Source organism: Macaca fascicularis, chromosome 12 (genome assembly GCF_037993035.2).
Source record: "Macaca fascicularis isolate 582-1 chromosome 12, T2T-MFA8v1.1".
Classification (NCBI taxonomy): Eukaryota; Metazoa; Chordata; class Mammalia; order Primates; family Cercopithecidae; genus Macaca; species Macaca fascicularis.
In genome coordinates, this window is record NC_088386.1 from 110,897,629 (window position 1) to 110,916,525 (window position 18,897).

At 36.7% G+C, this 18,897-nt stretch overlaps 1 protein-coding gene across 1 annotated transcript in view; it reads right to left on the bottom strand.

The window, feature by feature from the left end:
• ABCA12 (ATP binding cassette subfamily A member 12) overlaps window positions 1–18,897 on the bottom strand; it is a 213,383-nt gene that overhangs the window by 81,514 nt on the left and 112,972 nt on the right. Inside the window, exons 10-17 of the mRNA XM_005574203.5 lie at window positions 17,550–17,668; window positions 16,398–16,504; window positions 10,316–10,572; window positions 10,112–10,224; window positions 8,467–8,591; window positions 4,556–4,729; window positions 1,048–1,212; window positions 522–732 (exon numbers count right to left, since the gene is read on the bottom strand). Of these exons, the coding sequence (XP_005574260.3) occupies window positions 522–732; window positions 1,048–1,212; window positions 4,556–4,729; window positions 8,467–8,591; window positions 10,112–10,224; window positions 10,316–10,572; window positions 16,398–16,504; window positions 17,550–17,668 (1,271 nt within the window). The remainder of the gene's footprint in view (window positions 1–521; window positions 733–1,047; window positions 1,213–4,555; window positions 4,730–8,466; window positions 8,592–10,111; window positions 10,225–10,315; window positions 10,573–16,397; window positions 16,505–17,549; window positions 17,669–18,897) is intronic.

The window sequence follows — 18,897 nt, forward strand, 5'->3', positions numbered from 1 at the left end:
AGCTCACTCATCACATTTTGCATCTCCAAGTTTATAGATCAAGTAAATGGTTTTGATGTGCCACTAAACATTTATGGTTCTGCTGCAGTCATGCAACTTTACCATGTGTGATAAAAATTCTATTTCTAGAAAGTTAGGAAAAAAATATCAACCCTAACAGATTTAAGGCAAGTTTTTATATTGTCTAGAAGGTTCAATGTTGACTGACAAAATCTAAGTGTAGTATTGTAGTTAAGATGACAGTCTTTGTAGCAGAGTACCTGGGTTCAAATGACAGCTCAGGCACTTCCAAGTTGAGCAAAACTGGCCATTTTACTTACCCTCCTTGTACTTCATTTCCCTGTACTAAGATTAGTTAATGTATATAACATTCTTGACATGTGGTAAGTGCTGTATAATTATTTTCTATTTTTATTCTTGGGGAAAATTAATACTTCATTTATCATACAAAACTAAGACAGAATAGACAATATTCTTATTGTCAAAGAACAATTGCCATGCTTATTTTAAAGTATACTCACTGGTTTTTATGGGAATTCCATATTTTGAAGCAATTTGCTCTTTACTTAATTTATAAGTCAAAAAATCCTTGGTGTGGTTGCCTTTTGGCCTCTGGGAAGAGGGCAGCATGGCAGTTAAATATTCAGTGGTAATTCCTTGGGAACATAGTGCTTGGGAGATGGTGCTAAATGATCCTTGGGGTGTGTTCATTCGGTTGCTTCTGTACATCGCCTGTGAGACAAAAATCCACGATTTATTGGCACTATGTAAGCTTTAGATGCTATTTGAAACAACAGAGAAAGAGAACCTGATAATACTTAGAGTATCCTTACAGTTTCCATAATTCCTTTTATACGTGTATCCCAAATGTAAATGAAGAACAATAAACTTCACTAATAAAAGTGGCAAAAATTTTTGCTAGGTAGAAGAGTTTTCTTGTAAGTGGTTTTTTTTTCAATGTACTACGATTGAAGCTGAATGTATTATAACTACTCAATATGACAGAAGGCATTTTTCAACAAGAACATTACTGGGTGACTTTTCTACCTGTGTTAATGGAACACTTCTGGGCAGATGCATTTGCTTCAGGGATCTCATTTTGTCTAGCAGTGGATGTGTGCCAGAGGCCATCTGATTGAGAATCTCTCTTAGTCTTATGAAGAGCTCCATCATCTTTTCTACTGGCTTTTGATCTTTCCTCGGGAAAAACACCTAACATAAACAGAATAAAAAGAATTGCTTTATGTGGAAAAATGGAACGCTCATGCATTGTTGGTAAGGTTGTAAGAAGGTACAGCCACTTTGGAAAACATTTTTGAAGTTTATTAAATAGTTAAATGTAAATTTACCACTCAACCTGACAATTCCATTCCTGGGCGTTTATTTAAGAGAAGTGAAAACATGTCCACACAAAGATTTGTATGTGAATGTTTATAGCAGCATTATTTATGATAGCCAAAAAGGGAAAACAATCCAGGTGAGTGGACAAAGTATATATTCTTAAGATGGAATACTATTTGGCAATGAAAGGAAATGAAATACTGACACATACACAACATGTATGAAACTAAAAACAAATTATATTAAGTGAATGAATCCAGGCAAAAAGACACATATTTCATGATTCAATTTATATGTAATATCTTTTTAAAAAGGCAAATCTACAGAAACAGAAAATAGATTAGAAGTTGCCTGGGCTAGAGATTGAAATGAGAGGTAACTGCAAATAGACATGAGGTTTCTTTTGGAGGTAATGGAAATGTCCTAAAAGTAGATTGTGGTAATAGTTGCACAATTCTGTATATTTACTAAAAAAAAATCATTGAGTTAATCACTTAAAATCAGTGATTTTATGGTATATAAATAATACCTCAATAAAGTTGCAAAAATAGATGATTTTATAAGTCATAAAGGCAAATGTCAATTACATATTTCTTCATGTATACTGTTGCTCAAAAATAATAAAATATGCACCTAAAATTAAAATAAAACTGTCAAAAGGCTTATATGATTTATCAGGCTAAGTTGTTTTAATCCCATAATGCTTATGTGCTACAGGAAGAAACATTGAAAATGTTTTAAAATTTTAATGTAATTTTTGTATCCTCTTATTTCATTTATTCAGGAACATGAATTGAGTGCCTGCTGTGTTCCCAGCACTGGGTGAGGTGATGGCTATGCAGTGGTGGTCAAGCTGGCACCATCTCGGTACTCAGGGAACTTTGATCTATTAGGAGGAACAGATATCAAACAAGCCAATGAACCAAAGGCTGGGGCATATGAGAAGGTAGGGAGTGTTTAGCTAGGAAATCAAAGGAGACCTTCCAAAGCAAAATCTCAAAGAATGAGAAAGAACATACCATTGAAAGAACAAGAAGAGGAAGGGCATAGGCAGAGGGGCAAAGCTGTCTGAGGTCCACGAGGAGAGAAAACTCTTGATATTTCCAAGGAAGTCAAAGACCAAGATTATGAGCACAAGATTCAGCTGGAGAAGTAGCTTTGTGTCCATATCTCCCACACTGCACAGCTCTCAGTCATGAAGATATGGTTACCTCAGTAGCAGAGCTCCTAATTCCAAACATATTTTAAAAATTAGAACCAACCTTGGTTTCTATTTTCTACTGCAGTTCTGCCAAAATTCTAGGCTTTCCCACACTAATGTGAAATAAATTGGCATGCCCATGTTTAATGGCTAGACTCAACAGCAAATATTTTGTTGGATATCTGCTCTGTGGAGGCACTATAAAATTAGAGTTAAAATTTTAGGTGGAGTAATAATAATAATTTGATGTCATATGTATTATAGGTTATAGTTTACGTAAAATAAACCATTGGTTGAGTTAATGGGTATTTGCTGCATTTCCCTACGGGCCAGGCACTGTTCTTTGCATTTAAAATATTTCAGTGAACAAACAGGCCCCTGTGGAACGAACATACTAGTGGGGGAAGACAGCACACACATTTTAAAAATGGGCCGAGCACGGTGACTCATGCCTGTAATCCCAGCACTTTGAGAGGCCAAGGTGGGAGGATCACTTGAGGTCAGGAGATCAAGACCAGACTGGCCAACATGGTACAATCCCGTCCCTACTAAAAAGGCAAAAATTAGCCGGGTGTGGTAGCACACATCTGTAATCCCAGCTACTCAGGAGACTGAGGCACAAGAATCGCCTGAACCCAGGAGGCAGAGGCTGCAGTGAGCTAAGATGGCACCACTGCACTCCAGTCTGGGTGACAGAGAGACTCCGTCTCAAAAAAAAAAAAGTTTAAAAATGAAAATGTAATAAAAGATATAGTTGGCTGGAAGTAAAACAGAAACCAGAATAGGAAAAGGGGACTTGAGAGCACTGTAGGTAGCATTGGTTGCATTTTAAATAGGGTGGTCAGGGTAGACCTTACTGAGAACGTCCATGTTAAGCAAAGGCAAAAAAAAAAAAAAAAAAATAGCCTTGCAAATCATGTGAAGGGTTGTCTCTGGAGTTGTGCCACACAGCAACCCTGGAGCCAGGGTCCAGAAAGTAGCCAAGTAGGAAATGAGATTTTAGTGATGAGGAATCATAGTGCAGTTCATGAGACCCTTGTAAAATTTGGGGGTTTACTTGAATCAAATGGAGATCCACTGGAAAGTTTTGAGCAGAAGGGCGATATAATGAGACTTTAAGTTTTAAAAGGATCACTCAGGCTGCTTGCAAGGTGGTAGGGATGGGGGTAGAGGGTAGGTGTGGAAGCAAGGGATATGGTTAGGAGACCACTGCAGAAATATAGGTGTGAGACGATAGTAACTCTGAACAGGATTACTTATAACTAGTCCAAAATATTTTTTATCCCTTTGGCTATGTCTCAAAAATATGTCAGCTATTTCCATTCGGTTGTGTTTACTACAGAGAAGGACAATTCTTCAGTGTTTTTAAAAACTTGTAAATATTTTTGACCCAGGTTAAATTTGGGTGAACATAGGTGCTTAATTTTCCTATGTTTATATTTTTCTTTCAGTTATTTAGTAAATAAGTACTCATAGAGCATCTGCATATTGCAAGATGAAGTCAATGCTGATTTTACTAAGCTCTAATAATGACCATTTGTTTTTCCTTCAGGGTATATAATGGTAGCCTCTATCTAAGTTGATAAAGGAAACATGAAATTTTTTTAGAATGCCATTTTTAATCAAGAAAACACTTTTTACTAATCTTTTTTAACCCTACCAACTTAATGTCTGTTCATTGTTAAAAAAAAAAATAATTGCAACATTTGCATTTTACATTTTTGAAATACAACATTTGTATTTCACAGTAACAGTATGTATTAAATTTAATTATTGGTCTCTGATACACAAACTGAGAATTAGTAAGGTAATAATATTAGTTTCCACATCTATAAAACCTGCAGAATTGCAATAAATGATCTCTAAGATTGCATTTAGCTTTAAAATAATGCAGTAATTCCAAAAGCTGAAAAAATAGATCTCATCCTTCATACTATCAGAGAACATACATGCGTAATTAAATAATTTTATATAAACCATGAATATAAACATATTTAACCAATAGCAACTTGCCTTGTATGTGAAGTTGTAAACATTTAAGTAGTGCAGAAGAGTGAGTCCGATGAGGTAAGACTGCCAGGATCTCTCTGAAAGAGACAGGTTGCAAAATTCCTTCAATGCATCTTCCAGTTTGAGATTGGTAATATTAGTATCACAGGAATGCAGCCAGAACACCTGAGAAATAATCTGCAAGTGGAGGAAGAAAAATATTTCAGCTGTGAATCATTCGAGAGTCAACTGTTCATTTTATGAGGTTTTTGTATACTCTAAATTTTAAACTATAACAAAAAGTCCTCAAGGATCAAACAACTTTTTTTTTTTTTTTTTTTTGAGACGGAGTCTCGCTCTGTAGCCCAGGCTGGAGTGCAGTGGCCGGATCTCAGCTCACTGCAAGCTCCGCCTCCCGGGTTCACGCCATCCTCCGGCCTCAGCCTCCAGAGTAGCTGGGACTACAGGCGCCCGCCACCTCGCCCGGCTAGTTTTTTTTTTTTTTTTGTATTTCTTTAGTAGAGACGGGGTTTCACCGTGTTCACCAGGATGGTCTCGATCTCCTGACCTCGTGATCCGCCCGTCTCGGCCTCCCAAAGTGCTGGGATTACAGGCTTGAGCCACCGCACCCGGCGGATCAAACAACTTTTAATCTAAAGCAATAATTACTATTAATAAAACAATAGATAATTAATGGTTCACTTAAGAAATAAGATGGGAGGCCAGGCGCGGTGGCTCACACCTGTAATCCCAGCACTTTGGGAAGCTGAGGTGGGTGGATCACGAGTTCAGGAATTCGAGACCAGCATGGCCAACATGGTGAAACCCCATCTCTACTAAAGATAGAATAAATTAGCCGGGCGTGGTGGCGGGCACCTGTAATCCCAGCTACTCAGGAGGCTGAGGCAGGAGAATCGCTTGAATCCTGGAGGTGGAGGTTGCAATGAGCTAAGATTGCGTCATTGCACTCCAGCCTGGGAGACAGGGTGAGACTCTGCCTCAAAAATAAAAGAAAGAAGATGGGAAAAAAGAGACAGGGAGACATTCAGGATGACTACCAGATTTCTTGCCTGAACAGCTGGGTGAATGATGGTACCAAGAAAGGTAAGTGATTTGGAGTAAGTCTGGGGAAAACATTAGTTTAAGATTTTGCTCCCTATAAAATCTTACTCTTAATAAATTCAAATTGCATTTAATTTTTGTAATCATTCAAAGTTATAATCTTAGGCAATACACTTTGTGGGTCCAGAGATGTAAAGCAAAGAAAAAGAGCTCCAGACCATATAATCATGTGAATCACCCATCTTGAACAGTAATGCTCCTGTAGATAGTGAGGTATGACTGCACAAAATAAGATGTCATCTTCATTGCCACCAAGTTGAAAAAAAGAGAAAAGCGTATAACATTCAAGGCCACAGGAACTTTTCACTCTTTCCTCTTGAAAGTAAGAAGAATGTACACTCTCCATTTACATGTTTTATTTACTAAAATGAACCTGCTCTATGGAAGCCAAAAACGTGATTGCTGAAATTATATCTTAGGATCAAATAATCAAAAGGTAAGATTAAAGGGAAAAGATCAATGAATATTATTTACTAGTACAGTAAAGGCAAAGCTGTTTTAATTTTTGTATGGGGGAACCAATTAAAATGACAAGAGATAGCTGCAACATTTTTTAAGAGGAACCTTAAAGGCTTTTTAGAAACTTTATCCAATATTGGAAAATAACTGGGCTGTGCTTAGAAATGACACACTCTGTCACACGTAAGGTTTGAATGGATGAGGCCTTAAGCTCTTCAGCTCTTTTGAAAAATTTCCATGACACTTCCGGACGATTGACTTGGAAAAAGAATAAAAGATAAGACATTTTGAGGGGAAAACCCTATTACCGAAATATGAAGAAATGACATTATTCATTTTCACATCAAAAAAATGTTTACTACAACCACAAACTTAGCCTTAGTTCCCTTGACCACATCTATTGTATATGCTATGTCTTGCTGTGGGACTTTTAAAAAGTAAAAATGAGTATCCTTTTTATTTTAGTTACAAGCAATAGTAAGTACTCTCCACATATTTTTCCCCAATTAGGTTACTGAAGTTTGACTTTGATAGCATTTGAGTAGGTACAAATTCACCTCAGACAATGTGATTGCAACAGTGAATATAATTCTTTAGTGATGGCATCCATTGATTAAGGAAGCCATCTGGGGGTAAGGAAAAGGAAAGAACAAAGGGGACATGGGAAAGGAGAAGGAAAAATAAAGAAAAAAGGGACACATAGTGATAATATTCTTGCTTCAGAATTTTTCTTCTATCTTAAGAATTAGGCCTCCAGCATCACGCTACCTGACTTAAACTATACTACAAGGCTACGGTAACCAAAACAGCATGGTACTGGTACCAAAACAGAGATATAGACCAATGGAACAGAACAGAGCCCTCAGAAATAATACCACACATCTACAACCATCTGATCTTTGACAAAACTGAGAAAAACAAGAAATGGGGAAAGGATTCCCTATTTAATAAATGGTGCTGGGAAAACTGGCTAGCCACATGTAGAAAGCTGAAACTGGATCCCTTCCTTACACCTTATACAAAAATTAATTCAAGATGGACTAGAGACTTAACTGTTAGACCTAAAACCATAAAAACCCTAGAAGAAAACCTAGGCAATACCGTTTAGGACATAGGCATGGGCAAGGACTTCATATCTAAAACACCAAAAGCAACGGCAACAAAAGCCAAAATTGACAAATGGGATCTAATTAAACTAAAGAGCTTCTGCACAGCAAAAGAAACTACCATGAGAGTGAACAGGCAACCTACAGAATGGGAGAAAATTTTTACAATCTACTCATCTGACAAAGGGCTAATATCCAGAATCTACAAAGAACTTAAACAAATTTACAAGAAAAAAAACAGACAACCCCATCAAAAAGTGGGTGAACGATATGAACAGACACTTCTCAAAAGTAGACATTTATGCAGCCAACAGACACATGAAAAAATGCTCATCATCACTCGCCATCAGAGAAATGCAAATCAAAACCACAATGAGATACCATCTCACACCAGTTAGAATGGTGATCATTAAAAAGTCAGGAAATAACAGGTGCTGGAGAGGATGTGGAGAAATAGGAACACTTTTATACTGTTGATGGGACTGTAAACTAGTTCAACCATTGTGGAAGACAGTGTGGCAATTCCTCAAGGATCTAGAACTACAAATACCATTTGACCCAGCCATCCCATTACTGGATATATACCCAAAGAATTATAAATTATGCTGCTATATGCTGCTATAAAGACACATGCACACGTATGTTTATTGTGGCACTATTCACAATAGCAAAGACTTGGAACCAACCCAAATATCTTAATGCAGATAGACTGGATTAAGAAAATGTGGCACATATATACCATGGAATACTATATAGCCATAAAAAAGGATGAGTTCGTGTCCTTTGTAGGGACATGGATGAAGCTGGAAACCATCATTCTCAGCAAACTATTGCAAGGGCAAAAAACCAAACACTGCATGTTCTCACTCATAGGTGAGTATTGAACAATGAGAACACCTGGACACAGGAAGGGGAACGTCACACACCTGGGCCTGTCGTGGGGTCAGGGGATGGGGGAGGGATAGTATTAGGAGATATACCTAATGTAAATGACGAGTTAATGGGTGCAGCACACCAACATGGCACATGTATACATATGCAACAAACCTGCACGTTGTGCACATGTACCCTAGAACTTAATGTATGAAGAAAAAAAAAGAATTAGGCCTCCAGGTTTATCACTTACATAGAAAATTCCCCAGCTTAGCATGCAGCTTCTCAGTGTTTAACTGGTAAGCACTCAACAAATGCTAAATGCTATTTAAATTTCTAAGAACTGCATGTAAGTACAAACACATGACACCTCACCTCAGCTCTGTTATCGGGGATGGGAATGGCCAGCAACTTGTCAATACTCCTGTTGGACATTCCTGTTGCTCTCCTTAGATCTTCTTTCAGCTCTTCGACATTTTTAAACATTTCTATTAACTGACCTGCAAGAAGAAAAATGTAAAAAGAAAACACATGTTGGTTTGTCAGGTCACTCTTTTTAGTATGACTAACACAGAGAGACCTTCTAGACTAAAACATACATGCCTTCTCAGGGGCAGATGTCTCCCAGTTTTTGCAGACTTTGCATATTTAGGATCTATTTCTATCTGATTTAGATTTGTTCTTATTATGATATCATAAACCCAAGGTAACAGATTGCTCTGCGTTATAAATTTTCCTTAGGTATCTACAACTCAAGGTTGATTTAAGGAAAATATGCTTTCCTCACAGATTTTGATCACATAATGCACTAAGTAAATATCTCTCCATTTGATTTAAAATATCACACAGGTTCAATATGTTTTTTATTCTGGGATCACGTAATATTGTCAATTTGGACAAAGTCTGATAAATCCACACATAATGCCACAGAGCATTTTTCTTTAACTACAGTCACACTACAATTATAAAGGGTTTTTACAATCATTATCTCACTTTTAAATAGAATGTGTTTAACTTCAAACTCTTTTAGGGGAGTGATTATAATTCTTTCATTTCTGGGTCATTTATGGCACAATAAACAATATTTTGCTTTTAGCAGATTGTAATAATCATCCTGCAAATGCCTTTCCATTTCTTTTAAGAATCCTTCATGCAGGCCGGGCGCGGTGGCTCAAGCCTGTAATCCCAGCACTTTGGGAGGCCGAGACGGGCGGATCACGAGGTCAGGAGATCGAGACCATCCTGGCGAACACGGTGAAACCCCATCTCTACTAAAAAAATACAAAAAAAAAACCTAGCCGGGTGAGTTGGTGGGCGCCTGTAGTCCCAGCTACTTGGGAGGCTGAGGCAGGAGAATGGCGTGAACCCGGGAGGCGGAGCTTGCAGTGAGCTGAGATCTGGCCACTGCTCCCCAGCCTGGGTGACAGAGTGAGACTCCATCTCAAAAAAAAAAAAAAAAAAAGAATCCTTCATGCAAATATACCTTTTTGAACCTAGTGCCATTCCAATTTTGTGGCTGCCCATTGTCCAAAATTCTGAATGCCTTTCCTTTCAGTATTGAGGAATTATGCAAAGAAGAAACATATTGCATGATACATCATGTTTGGAATACTAATAGAAAGTTCTGAATTGAGATTTCTGTAGACAGCAGTACATCCTTTTGGTTTTTTTCCATCAGATTATTTTCACAGAAGAAAGTAAATTTCATCATTGCCCTTGCAGCTGACTATCGGATGCACGTTAATATATCAGAGAAACAAAAGGTGAATGGTCTAACTAGTTAAACTTTTGAAGATCTTTTTGCTGTGAAATCAAATTTCCCTGTTTCATTCTCTGCTAGCTTTCTGTGTGTTTACTTTAGACAAGTAACCACATTTGAATGCTTCAGGTTTCTTATGTGTAAGGGCAGATAGCAAAGCGAGTTTGGTTGGGAACTTCAAAAAAAACCTTTCTTAAACTGCAGCGTAAGAATCACACGCATTCTAATAAGACAAGATTTAAAATGTGGATGGGGAAACACCTGGCTTTTCAGAAGCATCTTCACTGTTATTGACATGCAGCATGACTTCTACGATCGGTATTAACTGAGTGATATTTTCCATGTAATTCATTTGCAGTGCCTGTTCTAGAAACCTGAAACAAAACAGAAAAGAAGAAATTCAACTAGGTATATCAATATTTTGAAAGAGATTTCACCACTGAATAAGACAATGGAAAAACTTACTGATCCATATTTAAATTAATTTTGCTTGGATCCCCAGTCAGCAAATCTCTCACTTTTTCAGATATGAGATTGTCATGGTACAGTAAGCTGGCTGCTATTTCGGTGCCCAGCTCTGCTGCTTCGAGGAGTTGCAGATCAAACTCACTGTCTTCACACAGGCTCCCAAAGCTCATATCAGAGAGCTGGCATGACTTCTCTATCAAACTGAAAGTTTCAGATTCACAAAGAAGTTCGGTCAAGTTTCGAAGTTGAGACAGCTTTCCAGAAAGGGAAAAGAGTGGGAAATAGATTAGTTACACTTTTCTACATATATAGTAGTGGATAATAAGTAACCACAATCGATTTCCTTTAAGAAAAACATTCTGCATATGTATTTGGTTAGTTGGCATTTGGCGTTAGTTTTATTATGAAGTACTACTCTCTGTCATTTGAGTTTATTATTCCTGTAAGAACTTGATAAAACTTTTGGGCCTATAAGAACTGTCTTTCTCTGTGGAGTCACAGGTTTAAAAAAATGTAGTTTAGTTTTATCCAGCTTCACTCACAAATACTTTGACTAATTTTATATTTTGACTTATATTTTAAATCATATGTAAGGGCAGATAAAAAGCAGGTTTGTTTTGGAACTTCTAAAAAGCATTTCTTTGTCACACCCATTAAGATGGCTACTATTAAAAAAAAAAAACAGAAAATAACAAGTGTTAGAGAAGATGTGGAGAAATTATAACCCTTGTGCACTGTTGGTGGTAATGTACACACACACACACACACACACACACACACAGTGGTATATTATTAAACCTTAAAAAGGAAACAAATTCTGACACAGACTGCAGCATGAATGAACCTTGAGTATACTATGCTAAGTAAAATAAGCCAATCTCAAGAAATGAAAGGTGAATGGTCTAATAATGTATGATTCCACTTGTATGACAAAGTACCTAGAGTAGTCAAATACACAAGGGTAGAAGCAAAATGTGGGCTGTTAAGGGCTGGGGAAGTAGAGGATGAAAAGTTGTTTAGTGAATATGGAGTTTCAGTTTACAAAATGAAATGAGTTCTGGAGATTAATTGCACAACAATGTGAATGTACTTAACACAACTGCACTGTATAGTTAAAAATGGTTAAGATAGTAAATGTTATGTTTATTTTACCACAATTCTTATTTTTATTTTTATTTTTTGAGACACGGTCTCACTCTGTCACCCAGGCTGGAGTACACTGGCACGATCACAGCTCACTGCAACCTTGACCTCCAGGCTCAGGTGATCCTCCCACCTTAGCCTCTCAAATAAGTAGCTAAGACTACAGGCATATACCTGCACTCCTGGCTAATTTCTTGTATTTTTTTTTTGTGGAAACAATGGAGTACATTGGCATGATCACGGCTCCCTGCAACCTCAACCTCCGTGCTCAGGTGATCCTCTCACCTTGGCCTCTCAAGTAAGTAGCTGGGACTATAGGCATATACCTGCACTCCTGGCTAATTTTTGGTAGAAATGGGGTTCCACCACATTGCCCTGGCTATTCTGTCTCCCATGCTGAAGCCATCTGCTGGCCTCAGCCTCCCTGAGTGCTGGAATTACAGATGTGAGCCACTGTGGCCAGTCAACAATTTTTAAAGGTTAACAAAAAATTTTAAAAGTCTTTCTTGAACTGCAGCATGAAGATCACATTCATTCTAATAAGATTGTATTTAAACTAAGAACAAGAAGACGCCTGATTTTTTGGAAGACTCTGCACCGCTATCGACCGTATCTTCTTCCCTCTTAGGTATTGTAGGATACTGGGTGCTTTTGTCTTTAAAAGGGCTTAAAAATCCCACACTCAGAGGAAAAAAAGGAAAATGAAAATCAAATTATTTCCTATCCTGTCAATGATATTCCTCTTACTATCAGTTCACTATGTTCTATGTGTTCTGAGGATATATTCCATGCCCTACAACCTGGGGAAAAAATAATGTATGCCTCTGGGAAAGCAAATTCTTTTGTGCTTGGAAGCTACCCTAGAGCTGTTTCTTTTAAGTAGGGAAATAAATTGGAACAAAATCCTAAGAAGCAAATATATGTGTCATTCATTGCAGCTCAGTTTCCAATCAGAAGTTACAGTTTGACCGAAATGAAGTATTTTATGGTACCGGCAAACGTTTGGGAATATTTATTTCTATATTATCAAATAAGAAAGGCACAATGAGCAGTAATGAGCAGTTTATAACTACACGTAGGTTATAGCAATTAAATGTTGGTCTTAGATAGTAAATATCATTGGTCTATTTTCCATTGTACTTAATATTATAATTGACCTCTAAGTTCGAACTATTCAAAAATGGGTTTATATGTACAAAAATTCTACTTACTAGTGCTATCGCTATGAGAAATTTTCCATTCTGGAATAGACCCAATCACTGTACCACCTATAACTGCATTTGCCACTCTAGTCTTTCTTTTGATTTTCCAATTACTAGATATGATTAAACCTGTAATAAATGGAGTGAAGCTTCTATACTACATTCTCCAGTGACTTGTTTTTGGTAATTTATTAAATAAAAAGATAAATTCTGTTGGGCTAATATATTTGTTTAAATTGAGCTTTGAGGGTGTTGTACATTTGAATGGCTTTTACCCAGTAGAGACTGAAATGTGTTTTTTAATTGTAAGTTTGGTGTACATATGTGGGAAACCAGCAAAAGTCCATATAGTATAGTCATGGCTTAGTGAGATAAAAGTTACAGAAGAGGAAATTGGAAATCTAGCCACACTGTGGCTAATAGACTTGGTTCTCTGAAATAAAAATATAATTCAGGGCCAATAATGTGGAATGCATTGAGAAGCATATCCACCAAGGAGAAACAGTACTGTCTTTTCGTCTTTGTCATTACTTACTACTTTATTCTGAGAACAATACAGGCATTAAAGTTCTAGAAGCTTCACAGGTCATTAATAATCAACATAAATTCAGTGAATTAGAATTCTTTCTTCAAAAACATGTGTCAATTTCAGATTGCAGATTGGCCAAAGCTTCATGTAGAGCCCTTCTCTCTTTTATCACGAGTAAAAGTTCAGGCTTAAAATAGAACAACAGATGACTAACGCCATTTCCAGCTGTGACTGAATTCTCCACTGCCTGATGCTTTTCAAATGTATCTGAATCAGAATCGTAAGTGATATGATGGTATTGACCTCACAATAGCATGTGCATAAAATGATAAAACAGCAATATTCCTGGGCTCTTGGTGGGTAAATAGAGAGAAAAATGAGTCTATTTAAAATTTTACAGGTTTTACATAAAAAATATTGTGTTATTTGTATTTCTGCCCAATACGGGAACAGCCACTTTATGCATAGCTCCCTAATCAGGAAGTTATTCTTCCCAACAAAGCAACTGGAAAGAAAAAAAGATAAAACAATGAAGGGAGGAGAAAACACAAAAGTTCAAGAGGAGCAGAATAGACAAGGAGAAAAAGCTAGGAAAAGTCACCAATGAATGACAGCATTCACCCCCATCTTAGGAATATCATGAATAAAGCATTAGATTGGGTGTGGCCTCACTGATGGTCACAATCATGATACTAATTATCAGAGTGAACAAAGCAGGGGAGTAAGAGCATCAGTAACTGTGAAACTCTAGGAGTTTGTCTTCATTCTTTCAGTGATAGGTACTGAATGTTTCCCATGTGTCATACTCTATGCCAGGTGCTGCAGATGCAATGGTAAAGGAAGAGACCTGGCAATATTCCTCATGGAGCTTGTGGTCTAGGACTGAATGGGTCCTGTCAATGTCAAATAACAGCCATGCTTGTTATAAATGACAATAGATTTTCTACTCCAAGGAAAAGAATGTAGTTTATTTCCACGTCTGTGGCTTCTATAACTTTTTCCATAATGTAACCCTCGAGGAGAGCATTATATTCAGATTGGGGATGATGTTTTCTATTATTTTTAGCCCCAGTCCCATCCCGTTAGTATAAATGGTTGAGACGGTGGTGTTTCCATTCCCCTAGTGTATATTATGTGCTTCCTGGTGACTTTCTAAGTCAAGAACTACAGTGAGTAATTGCCCAGGGAACATGACTACATTGTCAGTACTCTACTTTAACACCCTCACTTTTTCATACATGCATGAATCAAGCCTTAAGCTCCTATTATGTGGGGCTTTAGGGGTGTTGAAAGCATAATTTCATCAGCTTAAACTCTAGTGAGGAAAACAGACCTGACGTGCAACAAATTATAATGACAAGTAATGAGTTCCAAATGCCAGAAATCTCACTGCCATTGGAGATGTCATCCCATTAGAGATGTCCCTTTCTAAAATGCAAATTTCACCTTCTTCAAATATACAACTTTCATGATCAAATGCAAACTCCTTGACAAGAAAGTCAGGATCTAGGCTCACCCTCACCCTGCAGCCCTCTTTTCTGCCTATCACATGGGCATCTTCTGTTCCAGCTGAACACATGACTGCAGATACCCTATACCTGTCTTTCAACTTCACACCTCTATCTTCTTAAACTCAGGACTCTGTGTCTAGAATGCACAACTAACCTAATTCTACACAGCCTTCCAAACTCAGAGAAAGCATTATTTTCTCTACAGAATTTCTTCTCTCCACCTCTGTCCCTTACCATCCATGTTAGATATCCCTCCTCCATGCACAGAAACCTCTATCCATCTATCACAGCCCTTATCTCACTGTATTACAATTGTCGGTCTGCTTTTCCATCTCCTCCACTGGATTGACTATAAGTACTTTGGGGTTAGAGGGTATGTCTTACAAATAAATAGATTAGTATTGTGGGAGTACATATAATTGATTAAAAAGTGAATGAATAAATATTATAGGAGCACAGAAGAAAAAGTCATTATCCTGGCAGAAAAATAACAAGAAAGGTGATACTCTAATATAGAAGAAGTGATGTTTAAACTTGTCCTTGAGGGGTGAGTAGGAATTTTCCAGATGAATGTACAACTTCCTTCTCATTTGCACAAACAAATTAAGATAATGCAAATTAAGTATATTAGAAATTTTGATGCATGTGGAAGACTAGGGCTAAAATGTAGGTAATGGTAACTAGCACATTTATTTGTAATATACATGGACATAATGTTCTGCATGCCTGCTTAATTATACCATGTTCACTATATAAGTCATCTTGCTTTCCTTGAACAAACCAGTTCTAATTTCACTTTATTCCTGACTACGTAAATCGAATTAAATAGCTATTCTTTCTAGGAAAACAGCTTTCAAATTTTAATAGGGTTATTTAAAAAATAAACTAAATTTCATGATAACCTGTATACTATATGCATGAGATGAAGAATAATAGACAAATAAGCATAAAGTGATTCCCACGTTAGAGTTATCAATTTTTTGGTTGCCTTTTCCCACATTCTCTAGTATCATACATTTTAATATGACTTACTCATTTTAGTTTCTGATGACAACAATAAAAGTAGGGTGAACCACATTTTGAGATTTTTGTATGCTGTGAAATCTAAACCATCAGCTTTCAAAATCTACTTTTACAGATTTTAAAACTTAGGACATCTCAAATTAGAAGTCATATTATGAATCCTTTTTCAAATCTCTTTCAAATTATGAAGTTTAATATGATAACTGTTATTAGCCATTCCCTTATGAATGCACATACTGTAATTAGGCTCTTTGGGGTCATTTCATGCAGAGATCTCCACGGATTAAAAACAAAACACCATTATATAATGTCAAACTCTTTAAGAACTTTTTTTAAAATTTATTATTTTTTTTATAGACAGGGTCTCACACTGTCACTTAGGCTGGAGTGCAGTGGTGACAACAGCTGATTGCAGCCTCAAACGCCTGGTCTTAAGTGATTCTTCCCACCTCAGGCTCCTGAGTAGCTGGAATTACAGGCATGAGCCACTGCATCCAGCTATAAACTCTTTTGTCACCATTTTTCTAGAGTCCTAAGAAGGGCCATTATAAATCTAGAGTTAAAATAGGATCATTATTTACAAAGATCAGATTTAAAACTTAAAGTAAAAGTGTATCTTATCAAATATTATGGGAAGTGTTAAGGTTTATTTTTCTTCTTTCATGGCTTACTTTTGATTTTAGGACTTTAGGAACTGGAGGGATGTAATCCTCATAGGAACCATTTCGAAGAAAAGATTTTTTAAGTCGTATTGTGGACTGCAGGAGTCTTAGATTTTCTGTAAAGGAAGGGAGAAGAGTTACTTTATGCGAATTGCAAGGTCATTTAGGAAACCAATTTGAAAGACACCTCTATCCTGATTTATTACTAAATTTTTCCTAAGATAATAGCCTACTTCAATATTAATATAAGATGAGTGAAATTTTAACCTTTATTTGAACCATGGGGACAATAGAATTCATTATTTTAAAAATATTCTCTGCTTAGAGATAAAAATACTTCTAGCAAAGGTGCTACATAGTTTTGGCTCTTTGTGAACTGACTATGCTTTTATTCCTGACTTTTGGATATACTATATAATTGAAGTATCTTGGAGAGAATAGGTTGTAGAATCACTGTGATATAAATATGCCTTTCCAACCTTGACTAATTCATACCTTGCAAACAAAGACCGGACTTAAACATTTGTTGTGCTATTTTGCTTGCCATTAACTCTCAGAAAACTATTTTTGGTGTAGGAAAAAAGAACGTATGTGTCCTAGAAAATGTGAGAAAATAGGTCTTTTCTCTGAAAAAAAGAGAAACATTTGATTAAATATAATCTTTGTGGTTGCCCATGTAGGCAGAAAATTGCAAATAAAGTATGTAAGGGTAGAAAATAAAAATACTCTGCCACAAAAATGCCTTTGTTTATGTAATTTACACCTGCTTTTAGGACTCTGTGTTATCATTCCTTAACATTTTTTAACAACTAAGATTATTAAGAGCATAAAAATGTCATGAAGGGTCATTTGAACCTCGAATGACTCTGGACACTTGGAAAATTTGTCCCAGTGGCCATTATCATATTATCCATTATATGGCCATTATATACTAAAATTTGTCCAGGTGGCCAGCTAGTGCTAGCAGCAGCAACAGAATAATATGATAATATGACTACACATTCCCTTTGTATAACAAATCACCAGACTGAAACCGATGCATATGGAAACTAAGATTTTACAAATTTTCTTTCCTGTGTAAGCAAATGCCTCAAAAACTCACTACTTTAGAACAGAGGTAGAAACCATGAGCAGCATTTTGACTGCTAAGAACAGTATTACCTGGTGAACCCCTGGCCAAACTGTCAGTCACATTTCTCACACATGCCAAGTAAGGAATATAAGGACTGTTTGCTGACACATTTAAGAGGGCATCTTCAAAGTTTTCCAGAATTAGGAGCCTGCAGAATTAGAAAAGAATATAGAAATTAAGTCATATGAAAATAAAGCAAAGACATTTTGTTGAGATCATTTTGGTCCCTGGATGACTCGGGCATTGAAATACTAGGCAGATGGATGTCTTCCCCCATCCAGTTTAACTGTACAAGGGCAGTACTACTCTGCATCCTCTGAGCACTTGCCTTTTCTATGTGTACTATCTTTATATTTAATTATTTTAATATTCCATCATAGGTTATCTTAAGGCAATTTCTAGGCACACTTACATGAAAGAAAAAGGTCAATGGGTGAGGGTTGCCAGGTAAAATACTGGACTCCCAGTTAAAGTTGAATCATAGATAAACAATGAATAATCTTTTTGTGTATAAGTACATCCCATGAGTCCTGGAATTTTTTTCACTTTTCTTTTTATTTTCTAAATCTGGCCACCCCCTTCTGACTCTCCGATTCTTCTCTTGTCAACTGAAAGCCAGGGGACTAGATGATCTGCTAGGTCCTTTCCCCCTATAACATTGAATAACTAGATTTAAATTCATTTAATTATGAACTAATGGGATCCCAATGACCAACATAAGTTCCTTTTTTCTCCAATCAACCAATTTAGTGTTTCCAAATTAACCACTTTCTGGTTTCCTTTCAAAGTGATTGGCATGTGAGGATAGGGCCTAAGATTTTTAAGGCTACATGAGTGAGTAAGGCTATGTGAATGAGTATGTGCATACTATGTGTGCTCTGTCACTTCAACTGTGAGGCTGCATCTCTATTTATTTTGTAACTTCTTCCCTTAGTGTCTACTATTGAATTTTATGTAAAGATGGAATAAATGTCAATGGCTGATTTGGGGATCATCTGTTTAGAATCAAACTGTACAAAACACAAATTAACTAGTCCTACTGGATGTTCAACTTAGATTTTATTAAAATACGAGTGGGAGCAGTTAATCTTGGCGTAACTAGTAAATGCAGGAAAATGTTTTCATCAATATTAAAGAAGACTCAGGGTGTTTAAATGTGGGTTAACAACACTGGATCCTTAGGAACTTTAAGAGAAAAAATAATGAATGGCAAGAAAACTCTCTAACTTGGCAATCAGAGCACAGCAAAGTGGTCAGAGGGCTGACTCATTTAAATACTATTCATAGTCTTTATGTATTTTTTTAAAAGTGTCCATTTTCCAAGAGCTCATGCTTGTACATAGGCATTTCCTTGACTAGAGACTCTTGGTAATACTT